This window comes from Pseudochaenichthys georgianus, chromosome 19, assembly GCF_902827115.2.
Source record: "Pseudochaenichthys georgianus chromosome 19, fPseGeo1.2, whole genome shotgun sequence".
Taxonomy (NCBI): Eukaryota; Metazoa; Chordata; class Actinopteri; order Perciformes; family Channichthyidae; genus Pseudochaenichthys; species Pseudochaenichthys georgianus.
In genome coordinates this window covers 18,941,141-18,960,565 of record NC_047521.1, presented here as the reverse complement: position 1 = coordinate 18,960,565, position 19,425 = coordinate 18,941,141, and the positions used below count along the sequence as shown (strand labels likewise).

The 19,425-nt window shown below is 38.9% G+C and overlaps 1 protein-coding gene across 1 annotated transcript in view; it reads right to left on the bottom strand.

Moving 5' to 3' along the window:
* Window positions 1–19,425, bottom strand: part of nrg3b (neuregulin 3b) — a 170,293-nt gene that overhangs the window by 33,343 nt on the left and 117,525 nt on the right. The window contains exon 4 of the mRNA XM_071206736.1: window positions 1,845–1,918. Coding sequence (XP_071062837.1) covers window positions 1,845–1,918 — 74 coding nt within the window. The remainder of the gene's footprint in view (window positions 1–1,844; window positions 1,919–19,425) is intronic.

Below are 19,425 nucleotides of genomic sequence, written 5' to 3'. Positions count from 1 at the left end.
GGCGAACAGGTGAATGCATGCAGTGCTCTCACAAGGCACTTTGTTAACTGCCTTGTATTATTCATTTTGTTTTCTTGATACAAGATGTCGGGGGTGTGTTCCTGGCACACAATGCTACTGACAATGTCAAAAATGTTTCTGAACATTACATTTTTTTATAGATATCTGCTCTTCACTTATCCGTCAACTTCATTTATCTAGCAATTTATTCTTATTAATAACTATATACTCTTAAGATGAATGAGTTACTATTACATGCATACCACTTGACCCAACAGAAAGAGAACACCCAGCTTTCAAGCTGGTCCTTGAGTAAAACTACCGGGCTTTTGAATTACAAAAAGGAAAACAAGTGGAAGAAGAAAAACTTGACCTTTTACAGAGAAAAAGTACATGTTAGATTTGTGTTTGGCCTCCAAGCTACCGAGTCCTTCAGTTATATAAAAACAAAAGCTAATAACCATAATTGAAGATTGCAGAAGGTCTATTTGTGATTTCCATGGGATTTTAATATTCAGGAAAGGTCTAGCAATGGGGATATAGTTACCCTTCTTTTATATGTTGCCTTTTGAGGCATATTGTATTATACACTTTCTTTAAATGAAAATGTTCTATACATGTCTTGTAACATAATGGATTTGTTTCTTTGGGTATCTATGTTTGGGCAAAACATAATATGTTTCAGCTTATCTAAAAAGGCAATATCAAATATCTTCCGTTCTGGACACGCATGAAAATGGATGCCTGCCGATAGAAGATAGAATAAATCCAGAAAATTGGCTGCCATGAGGGAGAGGAAACATGCTCTGTGTCGACGGCCTGTGACCCCATTACTGGCCTCTCAGTGGGTCTGGTGGCATCACGCAGGAGGAAGTAGGAGTTAAGTTTCCTCTCTGACTCGGTGCGGAGGAGTCAAGTCACTCCATAAAACACTGCGAATTTGTAAAGCCACCGTCTCATGGGAACGGCTCTGGGCCTCTTATTTCTCTTCCTTGTACCTCTGACTTTTGCTTTATTTTTTAACCACACTACACAGCTGTCATGGGAATTTAAAGACTCCAGGGTAAGTGTTTCTCATGAGTAATAGGAAACTGAAAGCTTCCCTTCCTTGTAACTAGACTAAATCAAGATTGAAGACTGCAGTAAATGATGCAGTTTTTATGCACATGGTTTAATACTAATATCGGCTTGAACTGTTCTTAATCATCCAATAAAGAAAGCAAGTCTTGTGACGCACATAACAACAGTGTCTTGTAAGTTGTAACCAAATAATATTCTTTATTTCTATAATAAAACATTTAAAATGATAACTATTCATTTGAGTGTGAAAAATGGACTGAAAATGGAAATATAAAGCCTAAAATAATTAGAACTAAAAGCTAAGAAAATATTTCTTATTCTGGAATTCTAAGAGTATTATCACCTCATGCTTTAAGTATCAAACAAGCACAAGTGGCTGTAAAAAAACTAATTGGCCAAATAATTGTAAATCTATGTCGGTTTTTTATGCTTGTATCTTTTGAAAATGCTATACTCTTAGCTGTTGAATGATCACAATATCATTAAATGGAAGATTTATATATGTATATATTTTTTATTTTTGGGCTGTTTTATGCCTCCGTAAATGAGTTGACATTAGGGAACTGAGAGGAAACAAGGGAGAGCGATTGGTTGAACATGCAACAAAGTTCCCCGGTTGTGTTTGAACCGGGTATTTTGTCTTAATGGTTGGGGCCTTAACCACTATTTTTCAGAGATTTGCTCGCAGGCATGCAACATGTTCTTGTTATATCATGTCACAGATCGATATACTTTCGAATAATAAAATAGAAAGGAAAGCGTACTTGGGTCTGACAAGATAGCATCTGTCTTGGGAACAAACTGGTCACAGCGTAGTCCATGGTAGCCCTCCTTACACCTGCGAGAGGGGGAGGGAAAAGAACAAGATTAGAAGTTAGACAAACCAAGCAAAAAGTACCAAAGTACAGAATGAAGAGACTTTCAGATAAGCAAAGTTGAGAGGAGGTGAACCTAGAATGGGACTGAACGGAGGGTACAAAGTGGAGTGCTAGCCGAGGACCGAGGTGGTAGAGGGAGATACACAGAGACTGCCGAGAGGGGTGGGGTGAGAAGAAAGAGAAAGGAAGGAGAAGATAGTTGGGCAGGCCTATAAGCGGCGCCTGCAGCCTCACTGATAGCACATGACTGACAGGAATGCCAGGTCCCAGTGGAAGAAACGGGGTTCTGGGATGGGAAGTACTTGGCGTGATGAAAACCACGGAAGATCTACAATGGAAGGGAAGCTGCCATAGCTGGAAGACTCATATAAACAACATCTTGGCACGGTCCAGATATTTTCTTTCATCACCAACTAAACATCCCCACACTGAGGAGGCCTGCAGATCCCTCAGCAACTCTCATAAATATATCCACCGAAATGAGGAAATCTGCAATATCGCAGCAATACCCCCATCTTTATACATTATTATACATGTATACATCTTGTTAATGACTCGGGATTTTTCCCAGTCCTGTGTGTACCTCTACTGTCAGAATACAGTAGTTATGTTAAGAGTCAGAACTCCAAAAATCAGGTCAGAAATACAACGTTTTGGAGTTGCTCCTCTGCACTCAGCCCTAGTTTGGCACCATCCTCAACAGTTTCTGTTTCAAAGAGGACTTAGGCATTTTGTATTCCTATCTTCAATAGTGGCCATACTGTGAGAACATTCAGTGGGCTGATCCATCCCTCTGCTCTTTCACGGCTTAGGGGAGACAACTGGGGGATTTGCTTTGATGTGACTATTTCAACATTAACTTGTTCATGAGTGAGCGATATGTCAGACTTGTCTATATTTTCTCCATTGCATCAGTCGATGAAATATTGCAGGTAAACTGCAGGGATTTACGCTCGCACAATATCCGTCAATATCTGTCCGTCGCGTTTCCACCAGTGTCACCGATCCAACAGACACCGTAATGTTTAAAAAAAAAAAATAGCACTATCAACAACAACTGAGCCATGTAAAACAAACCGAGCAGCTGTGGAGATCAAAAGTTGGAGGCAAGGGATGTGATAAGAGTGACAAATGTGATAGACTGTCACCATTCTTTGTCTTATATCTCAAGCTGCAGCCTCCATTTGTGCAGTGTGTCTCAGCCCAATATGTGCCACTTCTTATCCCTCCTCTTTTGGCTATAATGGAGTATGGAGTTGATGCGCAATTGATGAAAATAAATCGGATACAGAACGGTATGTGGACCTCTTATTTCACGCTGGCTCAAAGCTGAGAGTAGTGCTAATGCCCAGCATCTGCTTTTTTCCCTGGGTGTCTATTTTCTTTCTGTTTGCGGCTTGTTTGTCGATTTCGTGGCTCAAAAGGAAAATGTTAGGTTGCACCGTGCAATTGTGGTACCTGTTTGGCATAAAATTGTACTTGCATCCCAACCAAAAGAGACCACTTCTTTGCACAAGATTGAGACATCATTTGCTTTGGTGTAACCTGCTTTGACTGCATTTTTGGACACTTGAAACCCCAGAAACCATCTGTGAACACATTCGTAGCTGCTTTTCCGGCAACTTGTTAGCAAGCAGTTGCCAATTTCCACATCTGGCAGCCAAAGAGCAATATGATGATGAACTGGACTCGTGTTCCAAGCCAACTGGTGAATGTCATTTTGATATTAACTGTAATCATAGTTGTGATTTTACTTTTCATCAGTAGGCAATTTGAGGAAAGATAATGGAGGGATACCATCACTGTTGTCAGAAAGATGACCAAAATGCATGCCCCTTTTTAACCTAAAAGTTCCAAATCTATCCCTTAGTGGTAAAAGGGAATGTGCCGAGGTGTTGTTTAGTTGCATGTTTGTCCCCCTGACTCATTGATCCTTTATTTGACTGAGGTTCATGCATGTTAGAATCTATGGCCCCAACCATGGCTCTTATATTTCTCCTAGCTGTTTATTGATAAATCCATGGCGCTGTCCGAGGGGCTGAAGTAGCAGTGAGATTTATAATCGTGACTTTTTCTCTCAGTAGCCCCTTTTAGGGGGAAAAACTAAAGAAACCAATAGTGTACAGAGTAAAGTTGCATGCCAGAAAACCAATATAATGACTTAAACAGTACAGTGGTTCTTCGAGTCATCCCTTTCTCTCCCTGCCCACATGGCCATTTGAATCTCCCTTGAAAAAGAGATCTATGATCTCAATGGGACCAATCTGGTTAAATAAAGGTTTGAAATGAAATGAAATTTGTAATAAGAAAATATACTGATAACAGCTGCTTTAAAAGGCACATCATGAAAACATCAAAGAAAGATTTCAAATGATGGTTGTGCTGAAAAGTGACTTTGCAAAGCTTTTAAAATCTCAGTGCCTTTCATGGTGATCAGCAGTGCTGTAAAGCTGCAGGGCGTGATCGTTGAAACGATCATTTTGTGTTATATAGCAGTAAAAACCACTCTAACTGCACCTTTAAACGGTGTGTGAAAAATCTCCTTGAAATAAACCCTTTAAATCTTACACTTCAAACACTTTATGTTATTTCGTTTCCAAAGTAATAAGCAAAACCAACTCAAACCTGTATTTCTCCGCTCAGGCAAGATAACAAGGGCACTAAGAACTAGATTGTCTCCCGTCCCTCCCACATCCAGACTTCCATTAATAAATCAGACTGAAAGATATGACAAATTCAGTGGGCTGTAACTCTATTTTACACGCACATAAAAACACATACACAATGTTATTTTGTTGTGTTGACCTATAGAGAAGTTAACAGTGCTACTAACAGAGCAATCAGTCTGACTACTTCTGCATCCTGGAGATATTTTGGGAAACGCTCCTGAGTAAAACAGATATGTTGGGCGTCAAATTGAAGCATTCATTGTTGGCAAAACGTACGTCATTGTAATTCAGATGATACCTCACGTATTCATGTATTCAGAGCCTGGCTCTTAATAGCTGTGCAATTGTGTGCCAGGAGGACTGATTTGATTAATAATTTGCATGATACAGTGAAGTAGAATAAAAATGTGTGAGAAGAATAGAATCAAATGGATACGTAATATAAGCACCCACCAAAAAAAAATAAAAAGCCAATATGGTTAAAGTGATCAGATATGGAGGCTTTGAGAAAACTGGGAATCTAAATATCCATTTAAAAATCATCATTATTTACCAAGGTAATAAATCAGACTCAGATTCAATGCATAAATACCAATGCAAATGAATAACGCAATTATATCAGATGAATTACCTAGTAAAACGACAAATATAAATACTAGTTTATGATGAAGGTGGTGTCCCAGGAGTATCTGGACTTTTCACACATCTATTCTGATTCTTACATTCAATGTCAAGCTTTTGTTGGCTTTCAAATGCATATCACGGGAAACAGGGAATCTACAAATCCTATTTCTTTGTTTTGGTATAAAACAAAAGCACTGTCCCTTTTTTGTCATCAAGCCAGTCAGATTTAAACAGCCAATCATGTACGGTAAAACAGGGAGGAGCACAAGGCACCTTCTCAGATCTCAAGGGTAAATCGTGCCTCCCCTCCCATTGCTGGGCTCTGTCGCCCTACATCGCAGCTTTTATCCTCCTTTTTAGCATTCTGAAACACGAACCCAGAGGCAAAATGCCTGTCTGGCTATCTGTTTACGTCTGGGTTTGCTTTCTGTTTGTCTATATCTCCACCCCTCTCCCCCCTCCTGCCGTCTTTGTAGCACTGTGAAACAAGATCAGCACCCCTCAATGAGATGCAAACAATGCTTTGTAAATGTGTTTGAGTGAACATAGCGTCGGAAAGGATGATAAACAATGTTAGATAATGACACACTTTGAGTATGTGTGTTGAGTGTCTATCTTCCAATGAGAGAAATGGAGGAAGAAAAGCTTGTATTAATTTATGTGCGTGTTTGGTGAGTTCCCTCATTGATGTAATTATTCCAAATATAACCCAGATGTGTGTGGGAATCAGGGCACATGCGACAGTCTCCGTACAGATGTGTGTTTACATTTTTGTGTGTGTGAGCAGAAGCTATAGACTTGGAGCTGCAGAATTACCCCTACTTTTTCAGAACTGCCCCTGACTACCCAGCGGCCTTTGACACATGTTCAAGTCACAGAGAAAACCCACCTCTGATGTGTGGAGGATGATGGAGGGAGGGCAGCTCTGCCTCATTACTCATCACCACCCTGCCTGTTAATTAGCGTGACTACAAATGGAGAAAAGTGTGAGTGCAAGGGGAGGGACAGGTTTTTCAAGGAGGAAAGAAGGAACGAGAATGTGATCATGTTAACCTAACTCTTCATTTAATATCTAACGCCCACGCAAATTAGATTCCACATGTCCTGTAAATAAGTCCATATGAGCTATTGCTACTGTGGTAGTAGTGAAGTAGTGTGTTGTGAGAATTGCTCAAGAGTTTTGAGCATTCGGCAGACTACAAATCAAATAATAAAGCTAGAAATCTAGGTGTAGTGATGGACTCAGACCTGAATTTCAACAGTCACATCACAACAGTTATTAAGACTGCATACTATCACCTGGAGAACATATCTAGGATTAAAAAACGAATGTCACAACAGGATTTAGAAAAGCTTGTCCATGCTTTTATCTTCAGTAGACTTGACTACTGTAATAGTGTATTCACAGGGCTGACAAAATCCATCAGAAAGCTGCAGCTGATTCAGAAAGCTGCAGCTGATTCAGAACGCTGCTGCTCGAGTCCTCACTAACATTAAAAGAGTGGATCACATCAGTCCGGTTCTGATATCTTTACACTGGCTTCCAGTCGGCCAAAGAATTTATTTTAAAGTACTATTGCTCGTTTTTAAATCACTAAATGGTTTAGGACCAAAGTATATTAACAATCTCCTGAATAATTATGAACCATCAAGGTGTCTCAGGTCTTCTGGAACGGGTCTGCTATCTGTTACGTTAAGAGTCCGAACTAAACATGGAAAAGCAGCGTTTAGCTATTATGACCCGACACTCTGGAAAAACTGCCCGAAACCTGCACGTCTGCAGAAACTCTTACTATTTTCAAATCGAGACTGAAAACATATATTTTTACCGCTGCTTTTAATTGAGCTGTTCATATTCGCACTGCAGAATGCATTTTATTCATATATTGTATAACTGTTGTGTTTAAAACCTGTTATACCCAGAGCCTGTTTTTCAGGTTTCAGGCTCGAAAATGACATTCCCAGAACAAATGACCATATCTTCCCTTCTAAAAGGGTTAAATTAATAATCTTTTTTCTCAAAGTAATGATAAACCTGTGAGTTGAATGTAGAAAAGTCAGAATCAATATAGATGTTTATTATTTTAAAGAAAATTCAGATTGAACATGGTAAAAACTGTAAATTATAGTGTCCGTCCAAAAATCATTTTGTACTTATAGTGAAAACTAACCTTGGATGATGGGTTAGTAGACTAAAAGCTTTAGGAATCCAAAGTACAGCATATAATAAGTACCCTGTATCAAGATTGATGCAAAACAAGTGATATTTGACCTTTTTAGACAGATTTAGCAAAAACAAAACCATTTGGGTGGATTTTCCATATCTCTGGCCCCCCTTGCTGGATTTAGACATGTGACATCTCTTTCTAACCGTCAGAGCCAATGGAATCGAGGGGAACTCCCACATAGTCCTTATTTGGTAATGTGTGTGTGTGAGACTGCCGCATAGCCATGACCGGAAGCAGCAGCCACTCTGGTAGCTACCATTAGCAGCTAACTTTTGCTCTACAGAGACGTTAAAAACCTATGGATTAACCGATTCAGCCATGTTTTTTCTGGTTTTAATGCCATTGAACACGTCTTTTGATCAGATTGACAGCTATGGTGAGACGATCTCCCTAGAAGCTCCGTAAAGGTACATGTTGTGATGTCTGTGTTTGCTTCCTCTGTCGCGAGTTCGGATCACTCAGTGATAATACTATATACCTAAATAATCTGTGGAACCTCAGCTTTAATCTGATATCTTGTATGTGCAGCTACGATAAGTAATAAGGGTACTTTTATCTTGAGTTCTGTGCCAATGTCCGTTAGGGGTCATTTAGATGCTTCTTATGAGACTTGTGTTTTGTTTTGGTAAAAATGGTTTGTATCGTCAGTTAGCTGAGATTATTTCCGTTAATCTGGTATAACACATTAATAGGTCCTTAAATATTAAGATCCCCTGAGACACAGTGTTTAACAGGTTAATTTCTTATCTTTGCTTTTTAAATGCCTGTTGTAAAATGCCATTATATAATGTGTTGCTGCTGTATTTATTCTTACATGTCTTTTATTTTATTTTGTAAAGCACTTTGAATTGACGCGTGCGGAAAGATGCTATATAAATAAACTGGCCTTTAAAGTGACTATATTACGAACTACCGTAACATGAAGATAATTATTCTATTATAATGGAATCAAATAGTTTTCAAGTAGCTTTGATAAGAACATTTGGCACCCTGTAGAGTTCAAAATTATTATAATGAAACCTAAAAAGAAAGGGGAGAGCCCAAGAACTTCCCCACTCTCGATACAAAAAGCTTTCCGACAGCACGTCTTGATTTATCTGGCCTATATGACTAGGCTTCATAACCGAAGCTGGCTATCCCTGAACTGCAGGACATTGCTATAAACAGCTTGTTAGCTCAGCTTGCCAAAAGGTAATAAATACTTTTTTATCCAGGCATAAAACGACTGACTTAGAAATACTACTAAAACTATGTGGAAGAGAAACCGCATGTTACTTAAACTTGGCACTCCATGTAATGTAAACATTATGATTGGGAAGTTAACAGAAAGTATGCACAAATAATTTGAAACGCAGATAATGTTGGAACGGATCCATTTTCCCTTAATCACCTGACTTCTTGGAAATGACTTTCTTCAGTCTCACTATCAAAGGCAATCATTATTTGGCAGCGGGGTTCTTGCCACACTCAAGAGACACATTCTTCACACCGCACCACGCCTTTTGAATCACCGCCACATCTCATATTGCAAAGCAACTGGTGCAGTTGATGATGTTAAGTATTACTGAATTGGGCGTTACCCCTAATTTCCATAACTTGACCTACAAGTCATGCATAATAAAATCAAGATTTGCATATGCATAGAAAGCACAGATTAACTATGGTATACAGTTAATTGCTAAATATTGAAAAAAAATCGTTCCCTGTGTGTGGAAGGTATTTTCATTTTCTCATTTTTGAGAAAGCACCTGCTGCAGTCCATGATATCCACCTATTTTCCTCCATTTTATAAATACGGCATAAGAAAAAGGCTGAGGGCATATAGTTGATTTAAGCTGCATTCTCTTTCTACCGCAGCCTAATTTTCACCACTGGGAAGGTTGGGATGTCTAACTGAAATCAATTTTTTATGAGCAGAAAAAAAATGTAGACCTCCAGTGATCTAATTTATTTTATAATAAGAAGCACGCATATAAACATATCACACCCATCGCACATACACACACACACACACACACACACACACACACACACACACACACACACACACACACACACACACACACACACACACACACACACACACACACACACACACACACACACACACACACACACACACACACACACACACACACACACACACACACGCTTTCACTCCCACACATGCATCTCTGCTCACTCTCAATATCAAAGAGTAATCAGAGGCTGACACTTCTCTCATTGTGATTGATGGTGCACGAGGGAAGAATAGGCTATGAGTTGGCTGCAATCTGCTTCGATTGTTCCATGGTACTGTATAACAAAAACAAACATGATACAAGGCCAAATAGCCTACAATAAAGACAGTTTTCTGCCGTTATCGTACAAACCATACATATCTCTATCTGTCTTTTGCAGCAGTGCAGCCGGGAAGGTACTGCGGACATGAATTATACTTTGAGCGAATGTGATGGATGTCTACTACTGCGTGAGAGCTGTTTACTTACAAGAGTGATATGCGGCTGCCGGGAAGTGAATGTGTTTTTAATGCTATACCGAGAAGAGGGTAGAAAAAGGTAAAGCTAGAAGGAATCTGTCGAAGAGCTATTTCTCTTTCTATGAAAATAACAGAGAACGTGTGGATACAAACATAATGCGTGCCTAGCAGTTCAATAATTGGCATCATAAATTGAGGTAGACTTAATTACTTTGATGACCAAACAGAGCATTAATAAAGCCATTTCATTTGCTGGGGACATGAAAAGCGTGATGTATGATAAATACAGCGCTATAACACTGATTACAATCTAGATTGTCAGTCAAGCAACTGTTTGTCTTAGATATTGCACTTGCCAACTCAACTACAGTTAATTACAGCTTCATTAGGGTTGTGACTAATGAGGCACTTTACTGTTATACTAAACACTTTGGGAATAAAGTGAAGTAAGGTTATACTGCCCTCGTTCCTTTTATAAGGTTTCACAGCTTTTTGGATATTATCCTGGAAACGTCTTGCCGGTGAATAATAATTACAGCACATTGCATTTTCTTGAGCTGCACCCTGGCAAAATAGCTGCTGCAATTTCCCCATTATGCTGCAGGGATCATTACATTTTCATCAGCTAAGACAGTAAACAAGGCTGCTGCAGCTGATTCTTTCATCAAGATAAACACACTTACACAGCCTCACATCAACAGAGATGGCAAAAGTAAACACATCCTTTACTCAAGTAGAAGTACAGATACTCGTGTTTAAAAGTACTCTGGTAAAAGTAGAAGTACTGACTAAACTTCTTTACTCAAGTAAAAGTAAAGAAATATGGGCTTTGAAAAAGAATGGAAAATTACCAAGCTAGTACCACTACATGTTTTTAAAGCTCGGTTGGATGCTACAAAATCAGATGCTGTTGGTACCTGTGGTTAGATATGTAAATTGTAATCCCTGTACATTTTGCTGTATGATGTCCTTTTGTTGTTCTGTTGTTTATGTTTTTATGTCTTCTTGTGGAACCTACTGCTGCAGGTCTCCCTTGAAAAAGAGATCATTGATCTCAATGGGATTTTACCTGGATAAATAAAGGTTTTTAATTGAATTGAATTGAAATGTACTTCAGTAAAAAGTACCCATAACTACCATCTGTTTTAAAGAGTACCTCACCTCCCTTTATATTAATAGAACAATCATGTCATTGTTAGCTAATGAATGTTTCGATGCTGAACAACGGCAACATGACAACGTTTCCATTGGTCCCTCTTCTTTAGAGAAGACCAGGAAGTGATGGATACACGGATCGTGTTCAAATCAATAGGCACGCAATGACTCTAAATAATAATGATCACGCCACCAAACACACATTCAAACTAAAGGAACCAGCTGTTTGGAAAAAGTAAGAAGTAGAAAGTACAGGTATTTGTGTTTAAGGTAATCTATTATGCAAAATCCACTTTTTCGTGTCTTTCATACATAAACATGTGTCCCCCTCTGTGTAAAGAGATTCTGAAAGGTTCAGGAAAAAATATTTGCTCACTTTTTGTCCTGATCCATTTATATAAAAAAGTCTGAAAATGAGCTGATCAGATTTTGGCCACTTTATGATGTCATAACGATTTTTTGGCTTGTGTAACCATTAAATCACCAACCAAGGTAAGCCCACCTTATCACCTGAATCTCCTCCTCGAGCACCATTGTGTTCTTTGTAACCAAATATCTCGTAGAGGGGCGTGGGGAGGGGCAGTTCATTTGCATTTAAAGTAACAGACACAGAATCAGCACTTTTGAAACAGGACTGAAACAGAGGGGATTATGGGATGCTGCAATGATCAGTTTGGTATTTCCAGCCAAACACTTCAGAGACATGTTTTATATTATGAGACCTATAATATATTGATGAAAAACAGTACAATAGGGGACCTTTACATAAAGTAACTCAACTACTTCCCAACTCTGACTATCAAATGTCATCTGGAGTAACTAGCAAAAAACAAATACAATATTTCCGGCGCATGGCACAAGAGAGCATCACAGCACACAATGTTCTGGTCTGGTGCTCCCTATCTGTACTCATTAAGTTCTTGGAGGATCAAGACATGCCAGCTCGTACGCCATGCACATCAGCTGGGTTGGATTGGATCTGGGAGCTGGCAGTGTATCACACAGGAGTGAACGCTACATCATGACGTTGCTCCCTAGCTGCGAGTCTGTAACAGGTGCTGTTTCAAAGGACTAGAGATAACAGAGGGGAAATAAAAGGGGTGAGAGGAGACGGACACGTGAGAGAGGGGTGAGGGGGGGTCCTGCTGAAGGCAATGTATTCCTCTTCATCTTCAGAGATTTCTTTACGCTTTCTTTCCCCGGGCGTGTGTATGTGGTCGCACAATTGCAAAAATATACTGGCAGTAGAAAATAATATTTTAAGCTCTTGAAAAATAAAGATGAATTTTTTACCAGCAGTATAGGTTAAATATTCATAAGATTTGCAATTTCAAAGCTGAATAACCCTATTGTGGGGTGTTTGTGTAATATTAACCTCAGCAAGCAACCTTATGGCTTCCCCTTCATCTAATGTTTAATAATTTAGCTTAAGTACTTTCATACTAGACAAACAAACGAAGACATGTTCTTAATGTGTTATCTGTAAATATAAGCACAGAGCTAGTTTAACACGCCTCATACGGGGAGATAACGTTAACATCTGGTGTGTTTGCAGAGGACTCGCTAAACATCATCAATTCATTTGGATCTTGTAAGAGTGCCATCAAGCAGCCCTTGTTCCACAGAGTGAGAGACATTTAGATAACCAGCTAATACTGCAGCTGGGTTGTTATTGGCACCATGTTTCTGTTAACAAATATGAGTCATGCCCCATAGTCATGAGTGATATCTCCAGGGGCTACCATAAAAATAAGAATATTTTAATGGCAAGTTTAGTTTTGGATTCCCACATTTGAGCTGTAATCACTCTAATCAAAATGCAGTTGTTATACCGTTTAGCCTCATTATGTTGTATTGGTAATTCAAGGTCACAAAGATATACAAATTATTATTTCGGCGGTAGTATTTGTAATCTAATAATGACTTGTCTGAGTAAAAGGTATTTCCCAGATTGATGATAGTTAATGTTTCTTTTATACTTTACAACTTGTAAGCGGATGAGAGATACTGCCAAATACTTTGACTAAGATCATCCTGGCAGTCTTGAAGCTTTTGAAAGTCATCTAAACAATATCTTCCTGAATCACCGGAGACATTTCTATGACTTGTATTATTCATTAGAGCTCTCCTCCTTTTTTTAAGTGGCTGCCAGCGCCAGACAGAGACAACACAAACTGTTGGCTTCCTCTACGATGATGCAGTACATTAAAAATGTAGAAAGGGGTGTTTGAACTGTACCTTGAGAGAACATAATGTAATTATTAAACAGTAATAAAGAAAGATGGCAAGTGAGTGGGGATAAAAAAGAAACCCACAAGAGCCTCTGCTTGTCAACAAAGTGTTTAAAAGCATATCTTCTTTGAAATCATCAACATGCCCCTTTAGGACCGGTGCCAATGAAAAAGTAATTACGTTTAACTGTGTTACTTGGAACCGTGACAATACATAGAACATACCGTCCTGAGATGAGCCCTGGCCTGTGAGTAATTGAGTTTAAGGTGGTTTATTTTGCGAACAGTCTGCCAAAAGTGATAGCAGGTGTGGCTGATGACATCACCACGACAGGGCCATAGTGACATGAATAATTCACTGGTAATGGGTACGTGGGGAAGTAACATCATCGTCTTGTCTGCACATTGTATAAATGGAGGCTTATGTCCTTGAGTAATTTAGATCTCTTGCATGTTACATAAAGGAAACATGACTTTAGTGCACTTAAATGTTGAATGGAATTAAAATATGTAATATCTTACAGAGTAAAAAATAACTTGTGTACATGCATTTGCTCCACATGCTTTCAAATATTCATAATGGTCATATCAGCTGAGAAGAGTCATTTTAGAAGATAATTCGTAGAAAGTATAAAAAGACTGAAACAATTGTCCTTTGTGTAAGCATGTGACGGTGTTCATTACTTGCTTATGAAATCTATACCACCCTAACCGCCTTTATTCATCTCTATTTCCCTGCATTTTCCTTTAAGCTAAACAGTAATGATACTGCGGAAAGATAACATCATCTAAACAAATGGCTCAGTTTGTAAATAAGCACAACATTAAATGTAGACTCCTCATGAATATCATAATGTTTGCTGTAGACTAGCAATTTAATCTTAAAGCCATTGCCATTCAAACATGATTATACGTGATTATAGGATGAGCGACTGTGGGAAGGGAAACTTAATTCTCTTCATACATTATACTCGACTAACACTTGACACAAAGTATCAACATTTCTGGAAACACCGTCATTATCTGTCACCTCAGGAGCAAAGAAACATCAGCCTCCGGGACATTATCTTATTTTAGAGTTTACTTTAGCTTTATGTGAGACTCTCAGCAACCCATGGCTGCTTCATCTTTCTGATCCGTCTTCCCACAACTATAAGTGCTTCCTCTCTGTTTCTCGTCCGTGTAAATTACAGGAAGTGTTTCTGGGTTTCATGTTGTTGGTCGGACAAAACAGAGAAGAGGAATGAGAAGATGTGCCCCGCGTTTCTCACTATTTTACAAAACAATCCCTCAAGAAAAGAAGTCAGTCATATCACAATGTGGCAATTGTTAAATCATATAAAAAATAGCCAAATAGTTGACTGAAATACATTTTGTGCGAAACAAATAAAATAATATATATGTTTTTATTAAATGATGTTTAATGTTAAACAGAGAATGATAAGCAATTAGATGTTTTATCTTGTTCTGTATTTATTTTAATATTATTTTAATATTGTTGTTATGTTTTCTGTAAAGCACTTACTTTGTGCATGAAAGGTGCTATACACATAAAGTTCATTATTATTATTATTATTATTATTAATTGAAATTATGAAGGAATTGGCCACAATTGAACTGCATATTATTGTGTACTTTAATAGTGGATGTATATTGGTGTATGTTTTTCATTGGCAAATGTACCCACACACATTTATAAGTACAACAAACTGTATTCAAATCCAGCAAACTCATATTATGACTTTCCTGTCTGGGTTTCAGAGTCAACACAAGAATACTGTTTATCACACTAATAGTCACGTTTTCAGTCAATAGCATAAACACGGTTATTGGACCAACATATCGCCGCATTCAATGACTTTTACATTAGAACACTCACACTGCTAATGCCCTCAAGAGCTGCAAGTAAATACTACTATCATGAGCGCAGGATTAGGTTTTCTCCACAAACATCAATGATATTAGTCATGCCCAATTCCCCGCTTCTCATCTTGCCCTACATAGTACACATTCTGGTTCTTCTGCATCTGGGGATCATTCTGCTCTGCGATGCATAACAGAGTGCAAAAGCCACAGCGCCATGAGGCTGCAGGTGTTAACACTGATCTGCACTCATATCAGGAGCTCATCAAGGAGGTGGAGTTGGGTTCACTTCCTGTCTGCCAATCGCTGAGATTTTTCTCCCAGGCCAACCCAAGGTCAAATAGACAACAGGGTTTTTTTGGGAGTTTTTTCTCCCAAAAAAGAGGACAGTGCTGCATTTTCTGTCCAACGTTTTGGATGCTGCTGACATCTGCCTCTACAACCTTAATCCTGCCTGCTGCATTCAGCACGATTGAGTTAGAAACATTGCTAATGGACTCCAAAGGACCCACAGAACACACATAAACACAAAACTACATATACACAAACACATGCACACACATTATAATAATAATAAAGCTTTATTTATATAGCACTTTTCGTACAACACGTGCTTTACAAAATGACACATCACAAGTTAAAAACAAACAACAAGAAATTCCCCTCAGATTATTTGTCAAGAACTGAGTCGATGCAACAATTTAAATATAAAACAAAGTGAACGTATAGGTACAACATAAATACAAATAAAAAGACCTATAAAATAAATAAAACAATATAAAAGTAGGTAAATAATAAAGACTAAAAGAACATTTAAAGTGGGGGGTTACTAATACGAAGCTCATATTCACATATTCACCGAGTTGGCCTGATATGTCCTGGTAGGGTACATTAACACACAACTACATACCCAAACACCCAGTCACAGCCAAGCTATGTCTGCACATGTCTTGAAGCCACACACTGTGTTAAAGCTACAGTCTCAGCTGTAAAAGATGGATTAGGGTCCTCCACAACCACTCTCACACTGAGGCACAATGTAACAAGGTAAGTGTGTGCTAGAGGAGGGAGGGCACATCTTTGATGCACACTGCTTCTGTGCCTCCTGTGTGTCAAATATGGTATGTTTACTCCTGCCAGCTACCCACACGTGAGAGGTTTAGCGCAGTGTGCTCGATAGACACGACTGGAACAGCTTAAACTGCTCTCTAACAGAACCCAAACAAGAGTCTGGGGACAAAAAGAAGATTGCGCCCATTGTGATCAATCTGACCGCCTTAGCCAACCAGCCTTGAATAGATGTTCACATTTCTTTACCCTGCAGGCAGGCGCCGCTATGCAATACCCTGTCAAACACAATGAATGACATGTTAGCCCAGCTTGAAATCAAATTGTGTATATTGTATTTGTAATTATGTCTACACAATACCTGCCAGTGTAATGCTGGCATAATGCATCCTAAATGCTTCCAATCACAAGTGGGTGTATGTATGGAACACACTTTTCAGAAGAACTAGATTTATTTTGTTGGTATATTGCACCTGGCGCTGCTAACGCTCATACTGATGGGTACAAATGGATATGTCAAACTCAAAATGATTGATAGCTGTGATCATATAGCGAGAGCTGTGGTTATCACAAAGTGAGACACTTCGGGGGCGTCACAGAAGGTAGAAGAGCCTGAGCAACGAGAACATCACGGTTTTAAAAAGCCACACGGATGTAGAAGACAACAAGGAAAATGGATATATAACCTATTAAAGAGCCACTGCATATTTGACATGGTAAGTTAGCTAGAGAGAATTTGTATTGGTGCTGTGGTAATAGATAGATAGATAGATCCAACTTATTGTCATTACACAGTACAGGTACCATGTAACGAAACAGTTTCTCTGCATTTGACCCATCCTAGTGTTAGGAGCAGTGGGCTGACATTATGTACGGCGCCCGGGGAGCCATGTCTTGCTCAGGGACACCTCGGTAGCACTTGGTCTTTCCGGGACTTGAACTGGTGACCTTCCAGTTGCCAAGCCAAGTCCCTATGGACTTCGCCACCACCGCGAATGTTTACAAATGTCATGAGGGTCAGTATAATCAGACATATTTTTGCATTTCTTACTGTATGTGTGAGTATTAACCTGTGTTGCATCTACTGGATGTTGGTAACGAGTTAAAAACATTAAGAACACAATCCTTATTTTATTTTTTTCTTTGACATTTTTTTTGCACACAGCCTTAAATAACACATGTTATTCGGTAATAACCAAACCGCAGAAAGAGATATATACTGTATATACACATTTCCTTCATGTTTTTATCCATGCAAGTATGTACCTGCACTTAAGTTAAATCACTGTGGTCATACTGCAGGAACACATTTGCACAATTTCCACACAAGACACAAAAAAGGAACAATGCATGCCCAGAAATCCCTAATTTAACAACTTGAATATGCTAACCATTTTCCAGCTATAATGTTGATCTTATTGTATTCAATTGTAACTAGAATCTGCCCAGTCAGCAAATTAGCAACCTCAGAATGTATTCAAAATGCGTGGTTCATGACACATAAATATCAGCTGTCAAACTGATGTCATGTAAACATCTCAATTTGATTGTCAGAAAAAGTCATGGTTTGGAGTTTCAAATCCTATTTTTAATTCCAGATCCTCTTAAACTAGTTATTAGCTTCGATATTACCCAATATGCAGTCAAACAGTCAATTTGACCAATACACGTCACTCCTTTGACACACACACCCACCTGAACCCTCACATCCATCTGGAACACAAAACTAATCTAGTCCTGAGGCAGTGAGAAAACAAAATCCCCCCCTAAAAAATGTAAGGAATCGATTTCACATTTAAAAATGAAAAATGAGGCTGCAGGACGGACTTATAGCGGCAATGTTAATTGGAAGAGAATTGAGCTGGAGAAATAACCTCACAGTCTCACTGCAGATGTCCATATAGATGTTCCTGTGTGGACAGTGATCTATATTTACTATGCACTCTGTAAATACACCAATATTTTATGATTTACCTATCGGTGAGTTTTTCATGTGAGTTAAGGCAATTGTTTTGCTCCTGGACAGCTATGAATTGGTATTGATTCAATTCTAATTCAGTTCCCCTCGTTTCGCTGTTATTGCCAGCAGAAGCCGAGATGTACCGCCTGTCTGGGCAAATGTAGCTCGAGCACAGGAATAGATGACCTCTGCTGATTGAATTACCCTTGATCCCATGCAGCTTGGTCACTGTGGTCTTTCTGACTGGCTGGAATACACTTTATTTACATGAATTAGTTGATACATGGTATATTTAACTGTAAATAGAAATGCTACAAATGACTGCACTTGGCACATGCTTCACAGCTGACCTCATCTTAAAAGGAGTGCAACATACTGTAAAGATATCAAGATGATTCTGTCCTCATTTGTATCAATGCCCAGAAGCACAAACAAACCAAACACAAATCTGCGTCAGTCCGACGTAAGCATAACGTTGCTGTCCTCAGCGTATACAACACTTCCGCATTTAGCCTAAGGTTAAATACAGTATGTGTCTTCACGTCACACTGCAGCACCACAGCTAAAAGGATGAACATGAAAGTGATGGGCAAAATAAACGAAAATGAAAGGCGGGTGAGTTTAGGAATTATGGGACGGAAAGCGTAGACGCGGAGTGCATCAACGTCAGTTAGGCTCCATCCTCAATGATGGCGGCTAATTAGATGTTCCCATGCTCAACAAATCATGCTGATGGGGAGAAACATTTTGCAACTCAATAGCCAGCTGACATGTACTGATAGCATTGTCACCAGAGTCAGCTGTGCTGTCTGCTAACAGGATTCGAATGGAGAATTATGGGGATATTACACATGCATGTTATGTTTAACATGCAGCGATACAGTAGGTACTGTGGAGGGGAAATGTTGCCATCGTTAGAAATGGAGATATGAAAGTTTGAAAGAACGATGTCGAATAGAAATGTACATACAGTATTTGACCATGCCACAATATAAGGGTTATGGCCTCTCTTTTCTATTTTAGATAACGTTTAGATTCTAAAGATTATTATGTAATCAATATCCTTTTTTCCCCACAATAGCCATTTCATGTATTTCAATTCAGCAATTAGTTTGTCACTGCGGTTATCACTAACCATGGAAACGTTCTAGCCAAAAAAACAATATGCGGCCATATTTGGCGTTTTCATC